Source organism: Phyllostomus discolor, chromosome 1 (assembly GCF_004126475.2).
Source record: "Phyllostomus discolor isolate MPI-MPIP mPhyDis1 chromosome 1, mPhyDis1.pri.v3, whole genome shotgun sequence".
NCBI classification, from domain to species: domain Eukaryota; kingdom Metazoa; phylum Chordata; class Mammalia; order Chiroptera; family Phyllostomidae; genus Phyllostomus; species Phyllostomus discolor.
In genome coordinates, this window is record NC_040903.2 from 147,608,024 (window position 1) to 147,626,692 (window position 18,669).

Sequence of the window (18,669 nt, forward strand, 5' to 3'; positions counted from 1 at the left end):
TGTTTATGTTGGAATTATCATCTAGGTATAAAATGTATTTTTTAGCTCTACGTTTGGGAAGATTATTATTTACCTTCTAACCACTAGCCAAAAATCAGTGTAGAAAGCAGGCTGCTAGAGTCAGAGGATCTGTATGTCGTATCTAAGACAGCATGGACTCTGCAGTAGGGCTGTTGGAGAAACTGTTTCATTCCAGCATCTATGTCCACTGACTTTGTTTGGCTTTGGGCAGTGATGTGAGTGCCACTTCTCTCAGTGTGCCTGTTTTTTAAATGATATTTTCTCTCATATTTCTTCAAGAAAAGGTCTGAGGTGAGTATTTAGTTCAATCACAAAAGTTTTTCATTGACCTGTCCATTCTTGGTGTTATAAATAATAGCCATAAATGCTAGTAGAATGTTAGTAGCCTAAAAAAATAGGGTACTGTGGTTAAAGATCATATATCAATGTTGTTACAAGGTTAAAACTGTCTGTAGGGGCCAGTATGATTTTGTTTTTACCATAAAATTAAGCAATTAGAAAGAATCATAAAACTTTTCATTTAAGAATTTTATAATTATTCATGTAGGCTTGATTAAGCATCATATTTTAATGTGGGGGAAATAAACTTTCATCGATAAATTGTCTTAATATATTTATCTATGAAATATTTTGCCATTTACTTTGCCATTTTCTGGTAGAGCAATGGTTTTGATGCTTATTTCCCATGTGTTTTTCATTTCTCATTTCTTTCATACTTCTGGTTTTATAGGAGGAAATGGACACCAGACCAAAGGTGTCTTCTCTCCTCAACCGCATGGCTAATTACACTAACCTGACTCAAGGAGCAAAGGAACATGAAGAGGCAGAGAACATCACTGAAGGGAAAAAGAAGCCCACCAAGGTGAGGCCTTTTCAGAAAACAAAGATAAATAAAATGAGCCCCATATATGAGAAAGGGAGACTATCCATGACATCACTCTCTGCTCTGTAATAGATATTTATTGGATGTTTGATATGTGCCAGCATGTCCTGGGCGCTGGATTCATAGCACAAAAAGAACATACAACATCTCATTGTCGTGCAATCTAAATTTTAGTGTGGGGATACAGTCTCTAATGCACTAAGAAAAATATAAGCATGGTAAAGAGAGACTGAGACTGGTGACCAAAAAGGGAGCCAGAGCAGAGGGAATTGCTGTTTTAGAGAGGTTGGTCAAGAGAAGCCTTTCCGACAGGGTGATATTTGAGCAGGGCCCTAGCTAATGTGAGGGAGGGAGCCAAGTGATAGCTGGGAGAAGAGCATTCCAGTGAGACGGAACAGCACTTCAGCAGAAGAGTGTCCACACCCATCTGTTGATGCTACTTCTGGGTTTTCAAAGACCAAATATGGATCTTTTTTTATCAAAATGAAAGTATGGAACAATATTACAAGTTACTTTTTTGGTTGTTTAGGGGTAAAACGACCCTCAGATCTTTATGTTAGCAACTACATTTACCAACTACTGTGAAGGATTAATACCAAATTCTGCAGATCAAGCCATTAATCTACTTATTTATTTATTTATTTATTTATTTTTAATCCTCACCTGAGGACATTTTCTTTATTGACTTTAGAGAGAGAAGAAGGGAGGGGGGAGAGAGACAGAGAGAGAGAAAAGCATTGACTGGTTGCCTCTTGTACACGCCTCAACCCGGGATCGAACTCACAACATTTTGGTGTATGGGACCACATTTCAACCAACTGAGCCACTGGGCCAGGGCTGTTAGTCCATTTGTAAATGAAAAGAGATAGCTAACAACTTCAAACAACAGAAATTTTTAAGTTGTTGGGGTGCACTTAAAAGTTTATTTGTGGTCAAATGCCTATGTAAACATGTGGAGACCTATGAAAGGTAAAAATTCATAGCTCTAGGAATAATAAAAGGTATGGTGATGGACATTTGTAAGATGGAGATTTTATATGTGCCTCTTTTAAGGTATTTATTAAACTTACTACCTCTGCTTAGAGATTAATGTGGTGGTTAGAAAGCAAGTTTTTATATAAAAGTAAACAGATAAAGTAATCTTTTCTAGATGACTATGTAATTTTTTCTTTTGTCACCATTTCTCTTTCCAGACTCCCCAAATGGGTACCTTCATGGGTGTCTACCTCCCATGTCTACAAAATATCTTTGGAGTGATCCTGTTTCTACGCCTTACATGGGTAGTGGGCACAGCTGGAGTTCTTCAGGCCTTTGCAATTGTCCTTATTTGCTGCTGCTGTGTAAGTCCAGAGGTGGCTCCTGGAGATCACCTAGAACCTTGCTAGTGCTCAGGAGTATATGCACTTGACCTCTTTGGGACTAAAACAAGGAATACTGGGGAAAGACTCATTTCAACAGAAGAGATTATTTTGGTATTAAAATCAAAAGGATTTTCAGTTATTTAGTGTCAGTTATTCACTGATTATATCTATAATAAGATGTGCTAGAAATTATAATGGAAGACTTCTATAGGAAGCAGAAGGTGTAGTTTACAAAGGATTCAGAACACAAACAATTTGAGCTTGATAGCACCAAAGCTGTGACAGCAAATGTGTTAGAAAATGGAAGGTACTACTACAGCAGAGTGTTCAGAAACAAAACTGATGTTGCTTGTGGAGGAGGATTATTTGTTTTGTTTTGAAGACTCATTAATTTTCTCTTCCCCAGAAATGGAGTTTTTTTTTCCAAGTCTTATCTCCACCATTCTGTGAACATTTTAATCTTCTTTTAACCTAAACTCCTTTTGCCTATGTTTTCCAACCACATGTATCAGTTTTATTATAAGTTGATAGATTATTTTATAAAAATTATTTTATGTAACCAGTGACAGACCTCTTTTATTACTATCTCCATGATATCCTCCATGCGTATTATGCTCAGCAGAAAGCACGGTAAACAGTGAGAGTCCATATCATTAACAAGTGAAAATTAACAGTTCCACCTTTTTTTTTTTTTTTTCCAGTTTCTTAGTCTTGAAACTTCAGTGCCATGTTTGGCTCCCTGACATCCTCTCACACCCAATCAGTTGCCTGGCCAACCATGCCTCCCTCTGAAATCTCTTATATTCAACCCTTCCTTTATATTTCCATTACTGCCACTGCAGTCCTTACCTCTCACTGCACTAACAGGTCACTCTGCCTCCATCTACTCCCTATCTGCAGTCCATGCTATACTCTGCTACCAGGTAGTGTTTTTAAAATATAGTCCTTAGGGGCTCAAAAGTCTTCAGTACTTTCCTTCCTTACTGAATACTGCTCTTCTTATTGTAACCAGCCTTTAGTCAGTTTCTAATCTGTTTTTCAAGTTGTTTTGGAGACCCAGGCAGAATCAGTGGTTCTTAATAGCACCTAACCTACAGATGATGATGTAGGGGGCATTTAACAGAATACTACAGGTAACATTAGTATAACTTGTGTAATGAGTTGAACCAAATCATCTCATTTTCATGCCATTAGGTATGTCAGGTAACTTCCTCCCTAAAAGAGAGTAGAGGTAAGATTCCCGTAAGTTCTCTGAGGTCCGCAGATGGGAAGCAGTACAGAAACATCCTCTTTATGCAGTAACAACTTTATCCCTTCTTTTTCTTTACAGACAATGTTGACTGCTATTTCCATGAGTGCCATTGCGACCAATGGAGTGGTGCCAGGTCAGTAGGCTAAGCGTGGACTTCAGGGATTGTCAGCAATTACTGTGTTTATGATGTAAAGACCAGAAGCATAAACTTTCAAGGAACAGAATACTATTTTAATCTGTTGGCCATAGACACTAATACTCTTTGACTTTGGGATATCTTCTTTAAAAATTTATGTTCTAGACTAGAATCTTTAATTTTTATTGCATTCTTGGCTTCTGTTAGAATATATTGTACTGGACTATCACATGCCTGTAGTAAATATTCTCTGATATTTTTGTATACTGACAAATCATGCTGCTTCCTATGGAGCATTAGATGTGCAGTATATCCTACCATACAAATATCTTTTACATTCCACTACCAAATCTACTTTTTATCACATTCAGCATTTTCAAAAACCTCAAATATTTATCCCTCATACATATTTTTATTATTCTTACTATTGACTTGTTTACATACCTCTTAGTAATGTACTTTCTTTATCCTGATCACCTTCTACTTTGTGTTTTAGCTGGGGGCTCATACTTTATGATTTCCCGGGCACTGGGCCCAGAGTTTGGTGGAGCTGTTGGCCTCTGCTTTTATCTTGGTACCACATTTGCAGCAGCCATGTATATCCTTGGTGCCATTGAAATTTTTCTGGTGAGTAATGACTTATTTGTGTTCTACAGTGTAATAATAGTATAGATTTGGATATATTTTATTCTTTGATGTCAAAGCTTCTGAGAGAGCAGCTATAAGTGATTTTTTTTGCAATAGGAACCTTAAGTTTTTATTTATTTTTAAAATATATTTATTGATTATGCTATTATACTTTGTCCCAGTTTTTCCCCCTTTGCCTCCCTCCACCCAGTACCCCCATTTCCTCCAGCAATCCCCCCTCTTAGTTCATGTCCATGGTTCGTGAATATAAGTTCTTTGGCTTCACATTTCCTATCTATTCTTTTTCTTTAAGTATATTTTATTGATTATGCTGTTAGTGTCCAAATTTTTTTCCTTTGCCCCCCTCCACCCATTATCCCCTTCCCTCCAACAGTCCCCTTCACCCTTAGTTCATGTCCATGAGTTGTGTGTATCTAAGTTCTTTGGCTTCTCCATTTCCTATACTATTCTTAACATCCCCTTGTCTATTTTGTACCTTCCAATTATGCTTCTTAATCCCTGAATCTTTTCCCCCATTCTCCCTCTTCCCCCACCCCACTGATAACCCTCCAAATGATCTCCAGATCTGTGATTCTGTTCCTCTTCTGCTTATTTGCTTGGTTTGTTTTTTTAGATTCAGTTGTTGATAGTTGTGAATTTGTTGCCATTTTAATGTTCACAGTTTTGATGTTTTTCTTAAATAAGTCCCCTTAACATTTCATATAATGGCTTGGTAATGATGAACTCCTTCAGTTTTACCTTGTCTTGAAAGCACTTTATCTGCCCTTCAATTCTAAATCATAACTTTGCTGGATAGAGTTATCTAGGTTGTAGGTCCTTACTTTTCATCACTTTGAATACTTCTTGCCAGTCCCTTCTAGCCTACAAAGTTTCTTTTGAGAAATAATCTGACAATCTTACAGGAACTCCACTGTAGATAACTAACTGCTTTTCTCTTGCTGCTTATAAGATTCTCTCTTTATCTTTAACCTTTGGCATTTTAATTATGATGTATCTTGGAGTGGGCCTCTTTGTGTCCATCTTGTTTGGGACTCTCTGTGCTTTCTGGACTTATATGTCTATTTCCTTCACCAAATTAGGGAAATTTTCTTTCATTATTTTTTCAAATAAGTTTTCAATTTTTTGCTCTTCTTCTGACATCCCTATGATTCAGATATTGGTATGTTTGGAGATGTCCCAGAGGCTTCTTATTCTGTCTTCTTTTTTAATATTCTTTTCTTCCTGGTGTTCTGATTGAATGCTTTTTTCTTCCTTATGTTCCAAATTGTTTATTTGATTCTCAGTTTCATCCCCTTCACTGTTGGTACCCTGTAGATTTTTCTTTATTTCACCTTCATTTCTGTAACCTTCATTTTTGCCTGGGTCTTTTTTATGCATTACAGTACCCAATGATTTCTTCAAGCATCCTGATAACCAGTATTTTGAACTCTGCATCTGATAGGTTGGCTGTCTCTGTTTCATTTAATTCTTTTTCTAGAGTTTTGTTCTGTTCTTTCATTTGGGCAATATTCTTAGTCTCCTCAATTTGGCAGCCTTCCTGTGTTTGTTTCTGTTTACTAGGTAGAGCTGCTTTGATTCCCTGTATAGTAGTGTGGCCTATTTTAGAAAAATGGATCTGTATGTTGTGTGGGGCAGCCCTTTTCATTATGTTGTGGCTCTGTGTGAGGGAGGGGTTTGGAGAGAGGACAATGCCTGGCTTCTGGAGTTTTACCTGGGAGGAAGCCGTCTCCCAGCACTTACCCTGATGCCAGGTTCTTCATTTTTTCCCTGGACTCTAGCTATTGCCCTGTTGCTGAATCTCAGAAGAAGTGGGTCTGCATTAAGTGCTTAGTCCTTGTGGGCCCTTTAAGAGGAGTCTCCTTATAATGTGACAGTTTTTTCCACCATCCTAACTCCTACTGGTTTGTACAGCAAGAAGTTATGGGGATTTATCTTCCTGGTCCTGGAACCCTGGACTGCTGGTTGGACTGGTTTGGGGCTGGGATCCCTTACTCCCAAGATATCCCTCATGATTTTTAGCCACCACTTGTGAATGGTGGTACCACCTGTTCCACTGTCTCTCCATGCCATTCCCATGGCTCCATGCCTCTGTACCTCTCTCTGCATCTCCCCACCTCCTTCCCATATGGATGAATGTGGCTTCTTTAAATCCTTGGTTGTTGGACCTCCATATAGCTCAATTTTCTGACAATTCTGGGTGATAGTGTTTTATAGTCTAATTGTAATTTTTTTCTATAGTTGCACAAGGAAGCGAAGCATGTTTTCCTATGCTTCCATCTTGACCAGAAGTCCTATAAATAATTGATTGTTATAGACATACCTCATTTTATTGTGCTTTGCATTATTTTGCTTTGCTTTATTGCACTTTGCAGACATATATTGGCCCCATGGTGTGAATATGCAGCAGAAAGGTTGAGGGTCTCCTTTGCCTGCCTACTCCTTCCCCTCCACCCAGTCACCACCACCCTACGACCCTACAACCAAGAAGTTAATGTCTAAGGAAGACTTGTGTCAATGGGGAAAAAGTAAAATAATGTTTATTTTTAAAATATCTTTATCCCAATTAAAGATGTTTTATTTTACTAATTTACTTTTAGAGAGGGGGGAGGGAAGGAGAAAAAGAGGAAAAGAAACATCAATGTGGAAGAGATTTGGTTGTACTACCACAGTTGGGGACCTGGCCCGCAGCCCAGGCATGTGCCTGACTGGGAATTGAACCAGCAACTTCTCAGTTCACAGGCCAGTGGTCATTCCACTGACTGATACCAGCCAGGGTTCTGTATCCCAATTAGATAGAATGTTTCTTATTTTTTTATTTATTCACTGGTATATATTTTTTACTATTTAAACTAATGATAGCAGAAGGAGGACTCAAGATAATCATTACAATTATTTTATATAGCTCTTTGAATATAAGTTATTAAGGCATTCCTTATTTTTTTTCCATTTGGACATATAGGTATTCAGAACAGCATCTAGACTTCAAAAAAATCAGTGACATCCTATTTCTATAGGCATTCTAGACCCAAATAAGAATTAGGCTAAATCTCCAGCCATTTTCAGTCGGTCTCAGCTTTACCATTCTTTGTGAAAACAAATCAAACTACAACATACTTTTACTTGATTACTCTGAAATTTCTTAATTTTCTACTTTGTTTTTTCTTTTGCTTAACAGGTATATATTTTCCCCCGGGCTGCCATCTTTCGTAGTGATGATGCACTCAAGGAATCAGCAAACATGCTAAATAACATGCGTGTCTACGGCACAGCCTTCTTAGTCCTCCTGGTGTTGGTGGTGTTCATAGGTGTACGCTACGTGAACAAGTTTGCCTCGCTTTTTCTGGCCTGTGTCATTGTGTCCATCTTGGCCATCTATGCTGGAGCCATCAAGTCATCTTTTGCCCCTCCACACTTCCCGTATGTGTCTGTCTCTCTAACTAAACATTATTGTTGGGTAGTCATGGCCAATGCCTAATGATCTGATCATTTTTAAGTCAGAATTTTACAGTCTCTCTAAAATTTCCCTTTCAGATAGGCCAGGTTGGCACCTAGGCAGGAAGCCTCCCAGAAGACTGCTTAGTTTGTTCATCTTCCTTGTTGATCCTCTTCCTTAATGTCCCAAGCATAGAATTGGCAGCTATAACTGTCATTTTGTTATAGAGACTTATAGAGGTTTTTTGAAAACCCTCTGACAATGATTGTGCATATTTAAACTATTCATGAAGGGCTTTTCAAACAGTATAGTTATTGCCAGCAACCTGTATAAACTATTTAAATGTTGGATTCTTTTTACTAATGAAAAATCAAGAGTCAAAGGAAACCTAAACTCCTACCTAAATATTTGTAATTCATTAAATTTTTAATTCTGTTAGTACCATAATGGACTTCCTAGTCATAAAATAAAGGAAAATAAATGTCATTATTTTCATTTACATCTTGGTATTAAGTTATATTATACACCATAAGTAGTTCAGGTACCTTAAAGTATATTTTTGAAGCAACAGTGGGTGTGTGTAGCTATGTGACTCACAGGCTCACGTGTTTTCAATTACCTAGTAGGCTAGGGACTAAGCAGCATTGTTATTTGTAATCTTGTTACAGAGATTGTCTTTGAAAAGACATCTGGTTCATCTAGGGATTAAATTCATCAATCTTGTGTTGATCTAACCTGATTACAGAAAAGTAGATTTTTTAAGAGGAAAAATTAGTTTCACAGAGATTAAATTGCCCCAAAATTAATTAGTATCAGAGCAATAACATGAACCCTGTGATTTTCTGACTCCTAGTCCAGTATTTCCTCTATTATGCTAAATGATGTCAGCAATAGGTTCCATCATACTTTTTTAATCTGCTTGTCATGCACTACAGAGCAGCTAAAGATCCATTTAGTCATAAAAATGGCTTCCTCTGGCTATATCATACCTCGTAAAATTCCGTTTGCCTCTAATTCTCTTTTGATGCTTCTCTTTTGTGGTAGATAAAAAGTCATAATGTGTGGTATTGTCTTTAAAATATTCCAGCAAAATAAGACAAAAAAACCTAGAGGAATGCATGAAATGAGACTGGGAAATATTAAAAGTTATTGAAGCTGAGTAATGGGATACATGGTTCATTATGTATGCTTGCTATCATTCTGCAGATTTTAAAAGTTGCTTTGTTCCTCTTGAAAGATATTTAACTGTGGGTGTATTATTCCTTTGTTCGCATTTATATTTCTGGGTTAAAGAAAAAATAAAATCATCAATGAGTATTTGTATTATCCTTAAATACCCTCACTCCCACTGGGTCCAGGCTTAAGTTCAAAAACAGTTTTCTCTTAGGCCACTGAGGTATGTGCTTTTGAATTCTAGCCAAGCCGTCTTCCTCCAAACAGTAGCCAGAGGTTTGACCTTTAGCCAAACATTTTCAAGGGGTTTATTTTAAACAAGGCTTTTCTGGGCCAAAAATAAAATTAGGGGAAATTTTTTTTTGTAACAGAAAAGGACTCTTCTTTTAGACCTAACAATTGGTTAATAACCTAGAAATTTTGGAAGATGAGTCAGCACAGTATATTCAGACAGTCCTTCTCTCTGAATTTTGTCACTACCACCTGCCATCTGTTTGACCTCATGTACACTACTTTATCTCCCTAAACTTCAGTTCCTCCATCCACAAAATAGAAATAATACATATTTTGTGAGATTTCTTTAAGGATTAAATTGGCAGAAAATGTAAGTCACCATTTACAGTGCTAGTCAATAAATAGTGGGTTTTTTTGTCCATGACAGTGAAACTCTTAGAGTTTTGCCATTTATTATTTACTACCCCATTTTTTAAAATCTTTTTTCTTTGCTTCCTTTTTCTCCCTGTTTGTTTTTACTTAGGGTCTGCATGCTGGGTAACCGCACCCTTTCATCAAGACACATTGACATTTGCTCAAAGACCAAGGAAATGAACAACGTGACAATACCATCAAAGTTATGGGGCTTCTTCTGTAACTCAAGTCAATTTTTCAACGCCACCTGTGACGAATATTTTGTTCACAATAATGTCACATCAATCCAGGGCATTCCTGGATTGGCTAGTGGTGTCATTACAGGTAATTTGGGAGGTTTTTGGACAAGATTTTCCTTTTTTTCTGAGGAAAATGGGCTTTGCCATCTTAGACTCTTCCATAGTCTATGAAGACTCACTGCCATGGGTCACTCCCCCACAAGCCCAGCATACAACTCTTAATTCAACATCTTTTTACTTTTCTATTAGTGAATTTATCCCTTTTCAGGGCTCCCTAAAAGTGTTGTCTGTTAAAAATTAGCATCTCTCCTTTTGAGAACAGAACTGAGAACATCACTTTTTAACCTAGAATAAGGTTATTCTAGGTTAACTTAGAATAACCTAGAATAAGGTTATCTTATTCTAACCTAGAATAAGATAATAAAATATTCTTTATGTTATTGTAAAATTGCTAATGTTCTTCCTACGGTGACAGCTGGAATGTAACTATTTTAGTGTCACCACATCCACATGTGTCTTTTCCTAACTCAGCTAAATTCTGAAACTCTTTCCTTAAGTGACTTCTATTTTAAATGTTTGGTCCACAAATTTTTTGCATGTAAGCAAGTTTACACTAAGAAACAGCATTGATAACTAATAAAAAAATAGGCTTTGTGAGGCATTTAGCTTTAGTCTGCTTAAGTTTTACTAATTTGCATTAGCAAACTTGACTTGAAAGTTCCAAAGCATTTTGTCAAATTGTATTTAAACCAGATGAGAAAGGGCACTAGTTTTTATTTATGTGTGTTTTATTGTACGAAATGCATGTGCCATATGTATGTGCTCATTGGAAGCAAATATACCTTTAAAAACTATGTAAATGAGGAGTCTGATTTAGAAAGTCATTTGGGTAGAAATGATCTAATTTTCTTTCCTTAGTGCTGCTGCTTATACCCTCCTTTTTCCCACTGCAGAGAATCTTTGGAGTAATTATCTACCAAAGGGAGAGATCATTGAAAAGCCCTCAGCCAAATCTTCTGATGTCTTAGGCAACTTAAACCACGAGTATGTCCTTGTTGACATTACCACCTCCTTTACACTTCTGGTGGGGATCTTCTTTCCCTCTGTCACAGGTGAGCGTTTGGGCTGTTGTCTATTTTAGAAGCTGTCAGACACAAGGAATGATTTTTCTCAGGAGACAAAATTATATTCTCAGAGTTGCTCAATTTGTGTTTAGTATCAGTATGAATATCAAAGTGTTCAGGAATTCAAAAAGTTAACTTGTTCTTTTTTCTTCCCTAAAGGCATCATGGCTGGATCAAACAGATCTGGAGATCTGAAAGATGCTCAAAAGTCTATTCCCATTGGCACTATCCTTGCCATCCTGACCACCTCATTTGTCTGTATCCTTTTCATGGACCCAGCCTGAGTCCTAGTTATAGGAACATCCAGAGGAGCTAGGGTGATTAGTGTTTTTGTCCTGGTAAGAAAGATATCTTTTTCTACCACTTCAGTTCTCACCAGATAATCTGCCCACCTCATCTTTAAAATACAAGAAAGGATTTATAGGATTAGTAAATGTAGCAACTAATTTTACTGATAGAAGAAATATCCTGAGTGTCTACTTTCTACCTCATTTTAGAGGGTGAATGTCAGTTTCCTTGACTCTCAATACGATAGATTTAAGCAATGTTGTCCTTTTTGGCGCATGTATTGAAGGCGTTGTTCTCAGAGACAAGTGAGTAGTTGATTTCCTTGTAATAACTATGTCTGTCTTTTATCATGTCTGATCATCCCACATAGTCCCAAGACTCAAAGCTCAAAACCCAATCTGAGCTATCTAATATCACGACTAACAATTACGAAATACATGTACAGTCTGTAGTTCCCCAAAAAGATTAGTGAATAATAAGGGCCAGTATGTTGTTAAAAATAGGTGAAATGCAAAAAAATTAAAAAATGTTAAATGCAATAAATATAGCTCTTCGATGAAGTAGTGAATTTGTCTGAACAATAAGGACTTTTCTGTACATTAAGGGCTGTTGGAAAACCAAGAGTGAAAGTAAGGAAGGCAAGTACAAGAAAACTGTCAAGTGTCTCTAGCATCTCTGCTATGAGACATAAGTATGTATCTGTTTGGTGTTCTAAATAAATGCTTGAAACTTTCTTCATTTCCTTTATGAAGACTGCTAAGTGTTTTTCCTTTCCTCTCACTTATGAGTATAAAATGTGTCTTTGCAGGAAATTCCTATAAAAATCTTTCCCTGAAACCTGCTCTATCTCTTCCCATTTTCCCTGTCTTGGGGAGTTAATAGTTTCACCATTTACCCCTTTCACAGAAACCTAGGTGTCACCTTAGACTTTTTCCCACCAATTCCCTCATCTAATTATTGTATTTTCTAAGCCCTGTAAATTCCACTTTTCATCTTAATAGATCTTATTCTTTCCACTATTCTTCCCCCCCCCCCCATCATTTTATATAGGGCTTCAGGATCTTTTGTAATAATCACTCTTTCAGTTTTACCACTTTCTAGTAATCCTTCTTCCCATGTTGCCTCCAGAATGACTTTTCTAAAACACAAATTTGGTCACACAAACCTTCCTTCCTCAGAGCCCATCAAAGCTCTTAAAAACCCATTACTTTGCTCTGGTCCTGGCCACCTTTTTCTAATCTCATCTGCCATTCCATCATAAACTCCCTATGCTCTGAACTTAAATGTACCTTTTTCCAGATCTCCATCCATCCACACATTTACGTGGTTTCCTTTGCTTGGAATGGGTTATTCCCACCTGCCAGACTCATATTCACCCTTTAAGAGTAGACTAAGTGTCTCCTATCCTATGAAGGTTTCCCAGACTCAGATATATCTTTCCCAAACAGAGATAACCACTCCTCCCTTTGTTCAACCACTGTATTGAACATGCTGTATTATCACACTCACCATACCGTATTGCAGCTACTAGACTGAGTTCTTGGAGGACAGGAACCCTAACACAGGCATGCCTAATTTTATTGTACTTCATAGGTACTGAGTTTTTTACAAATTGAAGGTTTATGGCAACCGTGTATTGAGCAAGTATATCAGTGCCATTTTTCCAATAGCATTTACTTACTTTGTGTCCATCACACTTTGGTAATTCTCATAATTATTTCCAAATTTTTCATTATTATATTTGTTTTAGTGACCTGTGACTAGTGATCTTTGATGTTACTATTGTAACTGTTTTGGGCTACCACAAACCATGTCCATATAAGACTGTTAACTTGATGAATATTCTGTGTGTTCTGACTGCTCCATTGCCCAACAATTCCCTCATCTCTCCCCCTCTGCACAGGCCTCCCTATTCCTGGAGACAACAACAATATTGAAATTAGGCCACATAGTACCTCAGTAATGACCTCTAAGTATTCAAGTGAAAGAGTCGCATGTCTCTCACTTTAAATCAAAAGCTAGAAGTGATTAAATTTAGTGAGGAAGACATGTCCAAAGCTGAGATAGTCTGAAAGCTAGGTCTCTTGTACCAGTCTAAAGTTATTCCCAGAATAAATTTACCCACTCTTATTTCTCTGTCAGGTTTGGGGATGCTGTGAAAGGGAATCTGGTGGTAGGTACCTTATCTTGGCCATCCCCATGGGTGATTGTTATTGGCTCCTTCTTCTCAACATGTGGGGCTGGACTTCAAAGTCTCACAGGGGCACCACGGCTGCTACAAGCTATAGCAAAGGATAACATCATACCCTTTCTGAGGGTGAGTGACCTTTTTTGTGCCTTCTTCCTTTTTTCTCAAGTCTTATGAGAAACAGTGTGGTCTTTATAGGCTTAGAAATTACTGGATCATATAATATGAAGATATGTAGGTTTTTATTATAATACTAAATTCATAGTGTAAGTTTATATGTGAGTTGAATAAAGTTTAAAAGATAGTACAGTTGTAACAGTATTATCTTCAGATATTATCTATAGTTATCAAAAACTGTAGCACTGACTCAACCTATATCTGATGTTTCCCTTCTTTACAGGTTTTTGGTCACAGCAAAGCCAATGGGGAACCTACCTGGGCTTTACTTCTGACTGCTGCCATTGCAGAGCTGGGAATCCTTATTGCGTCTCTGGATCTTGTGGCCCCAATTCTTTCCATGTAGGAGCCAGTTACTGTCTTTACTTATTCTTGCTTGTGCAATGTATAATACATGTTGATTTCCATCAGGCATAAAACATTAGTGATAACAGAGTGAGCAAGTACAGATGTAATGTCACCTACATAATAAATATTCCCGAGAAGTTTCATGTATGGCCAATTGCCATAATTTCTTCCTACCATATAATTTCAAATGTTCTTTGCCTTCATTTCTGGCTATTATCAATTGGTGGTAGCATATACTACTATTGTTAGCTTTTTTCATTCCACTGTGACTTACTACCTATAGGGCACTGGGCATTATACTAGGAATACAAAGATGAAGGAAGTGATGGTAGATGAAGGAAGCAATGATCTCTGCATAGTGTGATTAATACTGTGGTAAAAGTGTATACTGAGTACTATTAAGGCTCTTATGTGAGGCCTCTAAATGGACTCAGACTCCAGAAAGGTGTTCTGGAGGAAATGACACTTGTCTCTTGAAGGAGGACTGGTTATTTGCTAAGCAACAAAGGGGTGAAAGGTATTCCAGGCAGAGGATGTGTGTGAACGAATTGAGGGATGAAATATGCAATATATCCAGAGAGCTGAAAGCAGGTAGGCTCTGATGGAGCAGAGGGTGCTTGTTGGGAAGCATCAGACCAGAGAAGCAGGTAGGGCCAAATCACAGAGTACCTGGAACTTTCACCTGGAAGAAGGGGGTAGCACTTTGAAAACAAAATGATTATATTTATGTTTTAGAATGATCAATTGGGTATAAAATGTAGATTAGAAGTAAGCTGAAATTGAGCTAGGAATGCCAATTGGAAGCTTATTTAACTAGCAAAGAAGCAATGAGAGTCTGAACTAAGGTGATAGTGGTAGAGATTTTTATTTTTTAAAAAATAATTTATTTATTTTTAGAGACGGGAAGGGAGGGAGAAAGAGGGAGACAAACATCAATGTGTGGTTTCCTCTTGCACGCCCCCCCATTGGGGACCTGGCCTGCAACCCAGGCATGTACCCCAACTGGGAATCAAACCAGCAACTCTTTGCTTCACAGTCTAGCACTCAGTCCACTGAGCCACACCAACCAGTGTAATGGTAGAGATTTTTAACTACACAGAATCCATAGGACTTGATAAGTGAATTTGGAACAAGGATGAGAAAAAAGAATACCTGGGTGAAGAGTGGTTGTATCACTTCTGAGAGAGAGCATAAGAGAGTCAGCAGGTTTGTGGGGAGAATTTATGTTTCTCTACTTGCTAGTCTTAATCAAAAGTTAGTGGGTTAAAACGAAGGCTTCGATACAGGAAAGGTATTTAATAAAATAGCCTTTGAAGAATCATTTTACAGTAATAATTGTTTCTATTTCTCTTTTTTATTCTACTAGGTTTTTTCTCATGTGTTACCTCTTTGTAAACTTGGCATGTGCCTTGCAAACATTACTTCGAACACCCAACTGGAGACCCCGGTTCCGCTACTACCACTGGTAAATCTGCTTAAAAACTTCTTTCTCACCCCCAAATTCAGAAAAAGCCCACCATTGAACTTAGAAAACTAGGAGATTCTGGAATCTTGATAGAATTTTTTTCTTGGCCAGCTATTTCAACTTTCAATGCTCACCTGAATTCCCAATACTACCATATTTTTCATATGCTTTATAGTAATTGATAACACTCACTTGTGAATAAACACCAAAACTTTGAAGTAAATATTTTCATCCTGCTTCATTCTTTAGGTTAAAACAACTTTCCCTTTGCATTCTCTTTTTCAATTTCTCTCTTAGCTAAGCACTGGACTTCACTGCTTTCTATCTGTGCTCTTGTATTTTCATCAGTTTCACTCTCTTCCTTATGAAAATTTCATTTAGTAGTTAAAACTATGAGCTGTGGAGTCTAGTGACCTACATTGAAATGTTAGCTCTATTTCCTAATTTTGTAACCTTCAACAAAGCATATAACCAAAACATTTCTTTTTACTATTTGTAAATGGAACTAATAGTATTACCTTTCTCATAGGGTTGTTTTTGAGATACTCTAAAGTGCTTAGCACAGTGCGTACTACACACTAACATGGTCAGTGAAATGCTGCTAGCATGTTCAGGTTTCCTCCGTCCTGAAGCAGCCATCATGTTTTTAGCTACCATGCCATCTCTTTCCGATTTCTTTTCTCTCATACTTAAAAGTTCTTTAATATATCCTGTATGTACTTGTTCTCCAAAAATACTATATTTTCATTAAATTCTAATCTCCAGATTAGCACTCTCATATTTATTCTTTAAAATCAATTACAAAGCTAAGAAGGTCATTGAACAGAAGAACTTTAGTAAATGTAGTGTCTAATTCATTGTTTATTGCATTTTACTCAAGTTCTATCTGCAGTGGTCTCACCACAGTTTAAAAAGCCCCTCTAATACAGGCTTCTTTTTTAGCTACTTAGAAGAACACGTCTTTGTTGTGTTTTTGTTTTCATTTTTCTAGGGCCCTTTCTTTCATGGGAATGAGTATCTGTCTGGCTTTGATGTTCATTTCTTCCTGGTATTATGCCATCGTAGCTATGGTAATAGCTGGTATGATCTACAAGTACATTGAGTACCAAGGGTGAGTTTGTGGATTTGACCTTGATCACTGTTAAAAATATCAAAACTGGCTAGTTGGTTAGAGCCAATCCAAAGAAAATTGTATTAGGATCCAGGTAACTTTATTTATAACTAAATTTTGTACCCCAGATGATTCTCTAAACCATCCCATAGGCACAGCTTTTAGTCACAAGAGGAACCTGTTAAGAAAGTATGAGTGGATTGATTTAAAAAAGTAATTAAAAAGTCATATTCAAATAATAATGAGTATTACACAAATTATAACACAAATATAAATAGCTCTTTAGTCAAGGGATTGCTCTGAAATTAAAAAGAAGTTAGTCCTGAATAACTTTGTAACAGCTAAAATTCTACAATTTACAAAAATCAACAATAAGTAACACTGACACAAAAGAGTACATTGAATAAATTTTTCCCATTATTTTTAAAATAAACTTTGGGTCTCTATTAATATCCCAATTATTTTAAAATAAACTTTGGGTCTATATTAATTTCCCAATTCAAATTGTTGTTTTACACGATTGCTTGTGAACAGTCACACAGAAGGACAAGTGAGTGACCCTTCCAGCCTTTATCCTTCACGGGGGCCCAGTATAGTCTGTTGAGGAACATTAGTGGTGATCTGCTTACAGGGAGTTTATTATGTTAGTAAAGAGCATTATGTAGATCTTCAGTATGAATTTTAATCTTCTACCTTATGCATATGTTACTTTTAGATTCAGAAAAAATAAACTTAATTTTTTGGAATTGTACTTGCTGTGGTTTAAATCCATTCCTGCTCTTTTCTCCTTTTCCTCCCAGAGCTGAGAAAGAATGGGGTGATGGTATCCGTGGGCTGTCCCTCAGTGCTGCTCGGTTTGCTTTGCTTCGCCTGGAGGAAGGACCTCCACACACTAAAAACTGGAGGTAAAGAAGGCGTGAGGGGAGTGCAAAATGGGTAAAAGGGGTCAAATATATGGTAATGGATATAAACTAGACTTTTGGTGGTGAGCATGCAATAGTGTATACAGATATCGAATTAGAATGTAGTATACCTGAAATTTATATGATGTTATTAATCAGTTACCTCAGTAATAATTTTTAAAATATAAATAACAGACTTTTAGAAGGAGAATGGAACAGAGCTTTAGTGGTGTTTGGCATATAATTGCACACAGAAATGTGTGTGTCGTTGATACAGGATGAGGAAATCCTGTGGCTCAAGGAATTGGTGTAAAGGACCTGTTTTGAACTGTCCCATATCCTCAATGTCTTTATGCATTTTTCTTCATGTGATTTATGATCTAGATTTCTACCATTTTTATTCTTCCCTGAAGACCGATCAACTTGAGATAATACTGGAAAGATTCAAAATAATTCTATACTCTTGTGATTTCTTCTAATCTCTCCCTTCTGTCAAATTACATGTTTTTATATAGATCTCCTGAATTAAGGGATAGAATTGTCATTCTGTTCCCCTAACCCAGTGTTTTCTCACCCATACCACACCCCTCACTCCTACTCCACCCCTACCAATTTCTTTACAGGCCTCAGTTGCTTGTGTTGCTGAAACTAGATGAAGACTTACACGTCAAACATCCTCGCCTCCTCACCTTTGCTTCACAGCTTAAAGCAGGAAAGGGACTCACTATTGTAGGCTCTGTCATTGTGGGGAACTTCCTGGAGAACTATGGTGAAGCTTTAGCTGCTGAACAGGTAAGAGTCAAGGCTTACTCAGTGGAATTTAGCTTAAGGATTTGTGATGTTAAATATTAAGACCTCAGATATCCAAGTTAATCTCTATCCAGAGGATATTTCCTTCTGAATGCTGTCTTTTGAACAATCATATTTTCCCAAATAATAAGATGAGCCAGAATATAGAATGTATCGTTTCTTCTTATTTAAAGCATTACTAAACTGTAAGGTTATTGAGGCTAAGCACTATTGCCAGAAGACTCCAAACATTAACTCATCCCTGAGAGAGTCATGTAAATGAATCTGTCCTTTGGAATATGGAGATGATTTTTCTCAATCTTGTGTCAACAAGGAGCAATGAGCAACCCTTCTTCCTGTTTACTAATCTGCATGGTATCATGAGCAAGATTTCTTTGCTATTTCTGATTAGCTTACTTAATATTAAAGTTCTCCTTGAAGAAAAAAGTAGTTTTCACTCTAATTCTTCTTATAAATAATAGA

The 18,669-nt window shown here is 37.1% G+C and overlaps 1 protein-coding gene and 1 long non-coding RNA gene across 5 annotated transcripts in view; both read left to right on the forward strand.

Annotated features, from left to right (window-relative positions):
- Positions 1–18,669, forward strand: part of SLC12A6 (solute carrier family 12 member 6) — a 99,097-nt gene that overhangs the window by 71,663 nt on the left and 8,765 nt on the right. For all 4 annotated transcript variants that reach the window (XM_028504241.2, XM_036031324.1, XM_028504242.2 and 1 more), the window contains 15 exons: positions 752–883; positions 2,098–2,244; positions 3,596–3,650; positions 4,150–4,280; positions 7,477–7,718; positions 9,665–9,879; positions 10,748–10,906; positions 11,078–11,176; positions 11,454–11,511; positions 13,349–13,523; positions 13,795–13,913; positions 15,286–15,384; positions 16,376–16,495; positions 17,296–17,400; positions 18,021–18,189. In XM_028504241.2, coding sequence (XP_028360042.1) covers positions 752–883; positions 2,098–2,244; positions 3,596–3,650; positions 4,150–4,280; positions 7,477–7,718; positions 9,665–9,879; positions 10,748–10,906; positions 11,078–11,176; positions 11,454–11,511; positions 13,349–13,523; positions 13,795–13,913; positions 15,286–15,384; positions 16,376–16,495; positions 17,296–17,400; positions 18,021–18,189 — 2,025 coding nt within the window. The remainder of the gene's footprint in view (positions 1–751; positions 884–2,097; positions 2,245–3,595; positions 3,651–4,149; positions 4,281–7,476; positions 7,719–9,664; positions 9,880–10,747; positions 10,907–11,077; positions 11,177–11,453; positions 11,512–13,348; positions 13,524–13,794; positions 13,914–15,285; positions 15,385–16,375; positions 16,496–17,295; positions 17,401–18,020; positions 18,190–18,669) is intronic.
- Positions 9,895–10,440, forward strand: LOC118501755. Its single transcript, XR_004904411.1, has 2 exons — positions 9,895–10,149; positions 10,212–10,440. It is a non-coding gene; the product is annotated as an uncharacterized LOC118501755 (long non-coding RNA).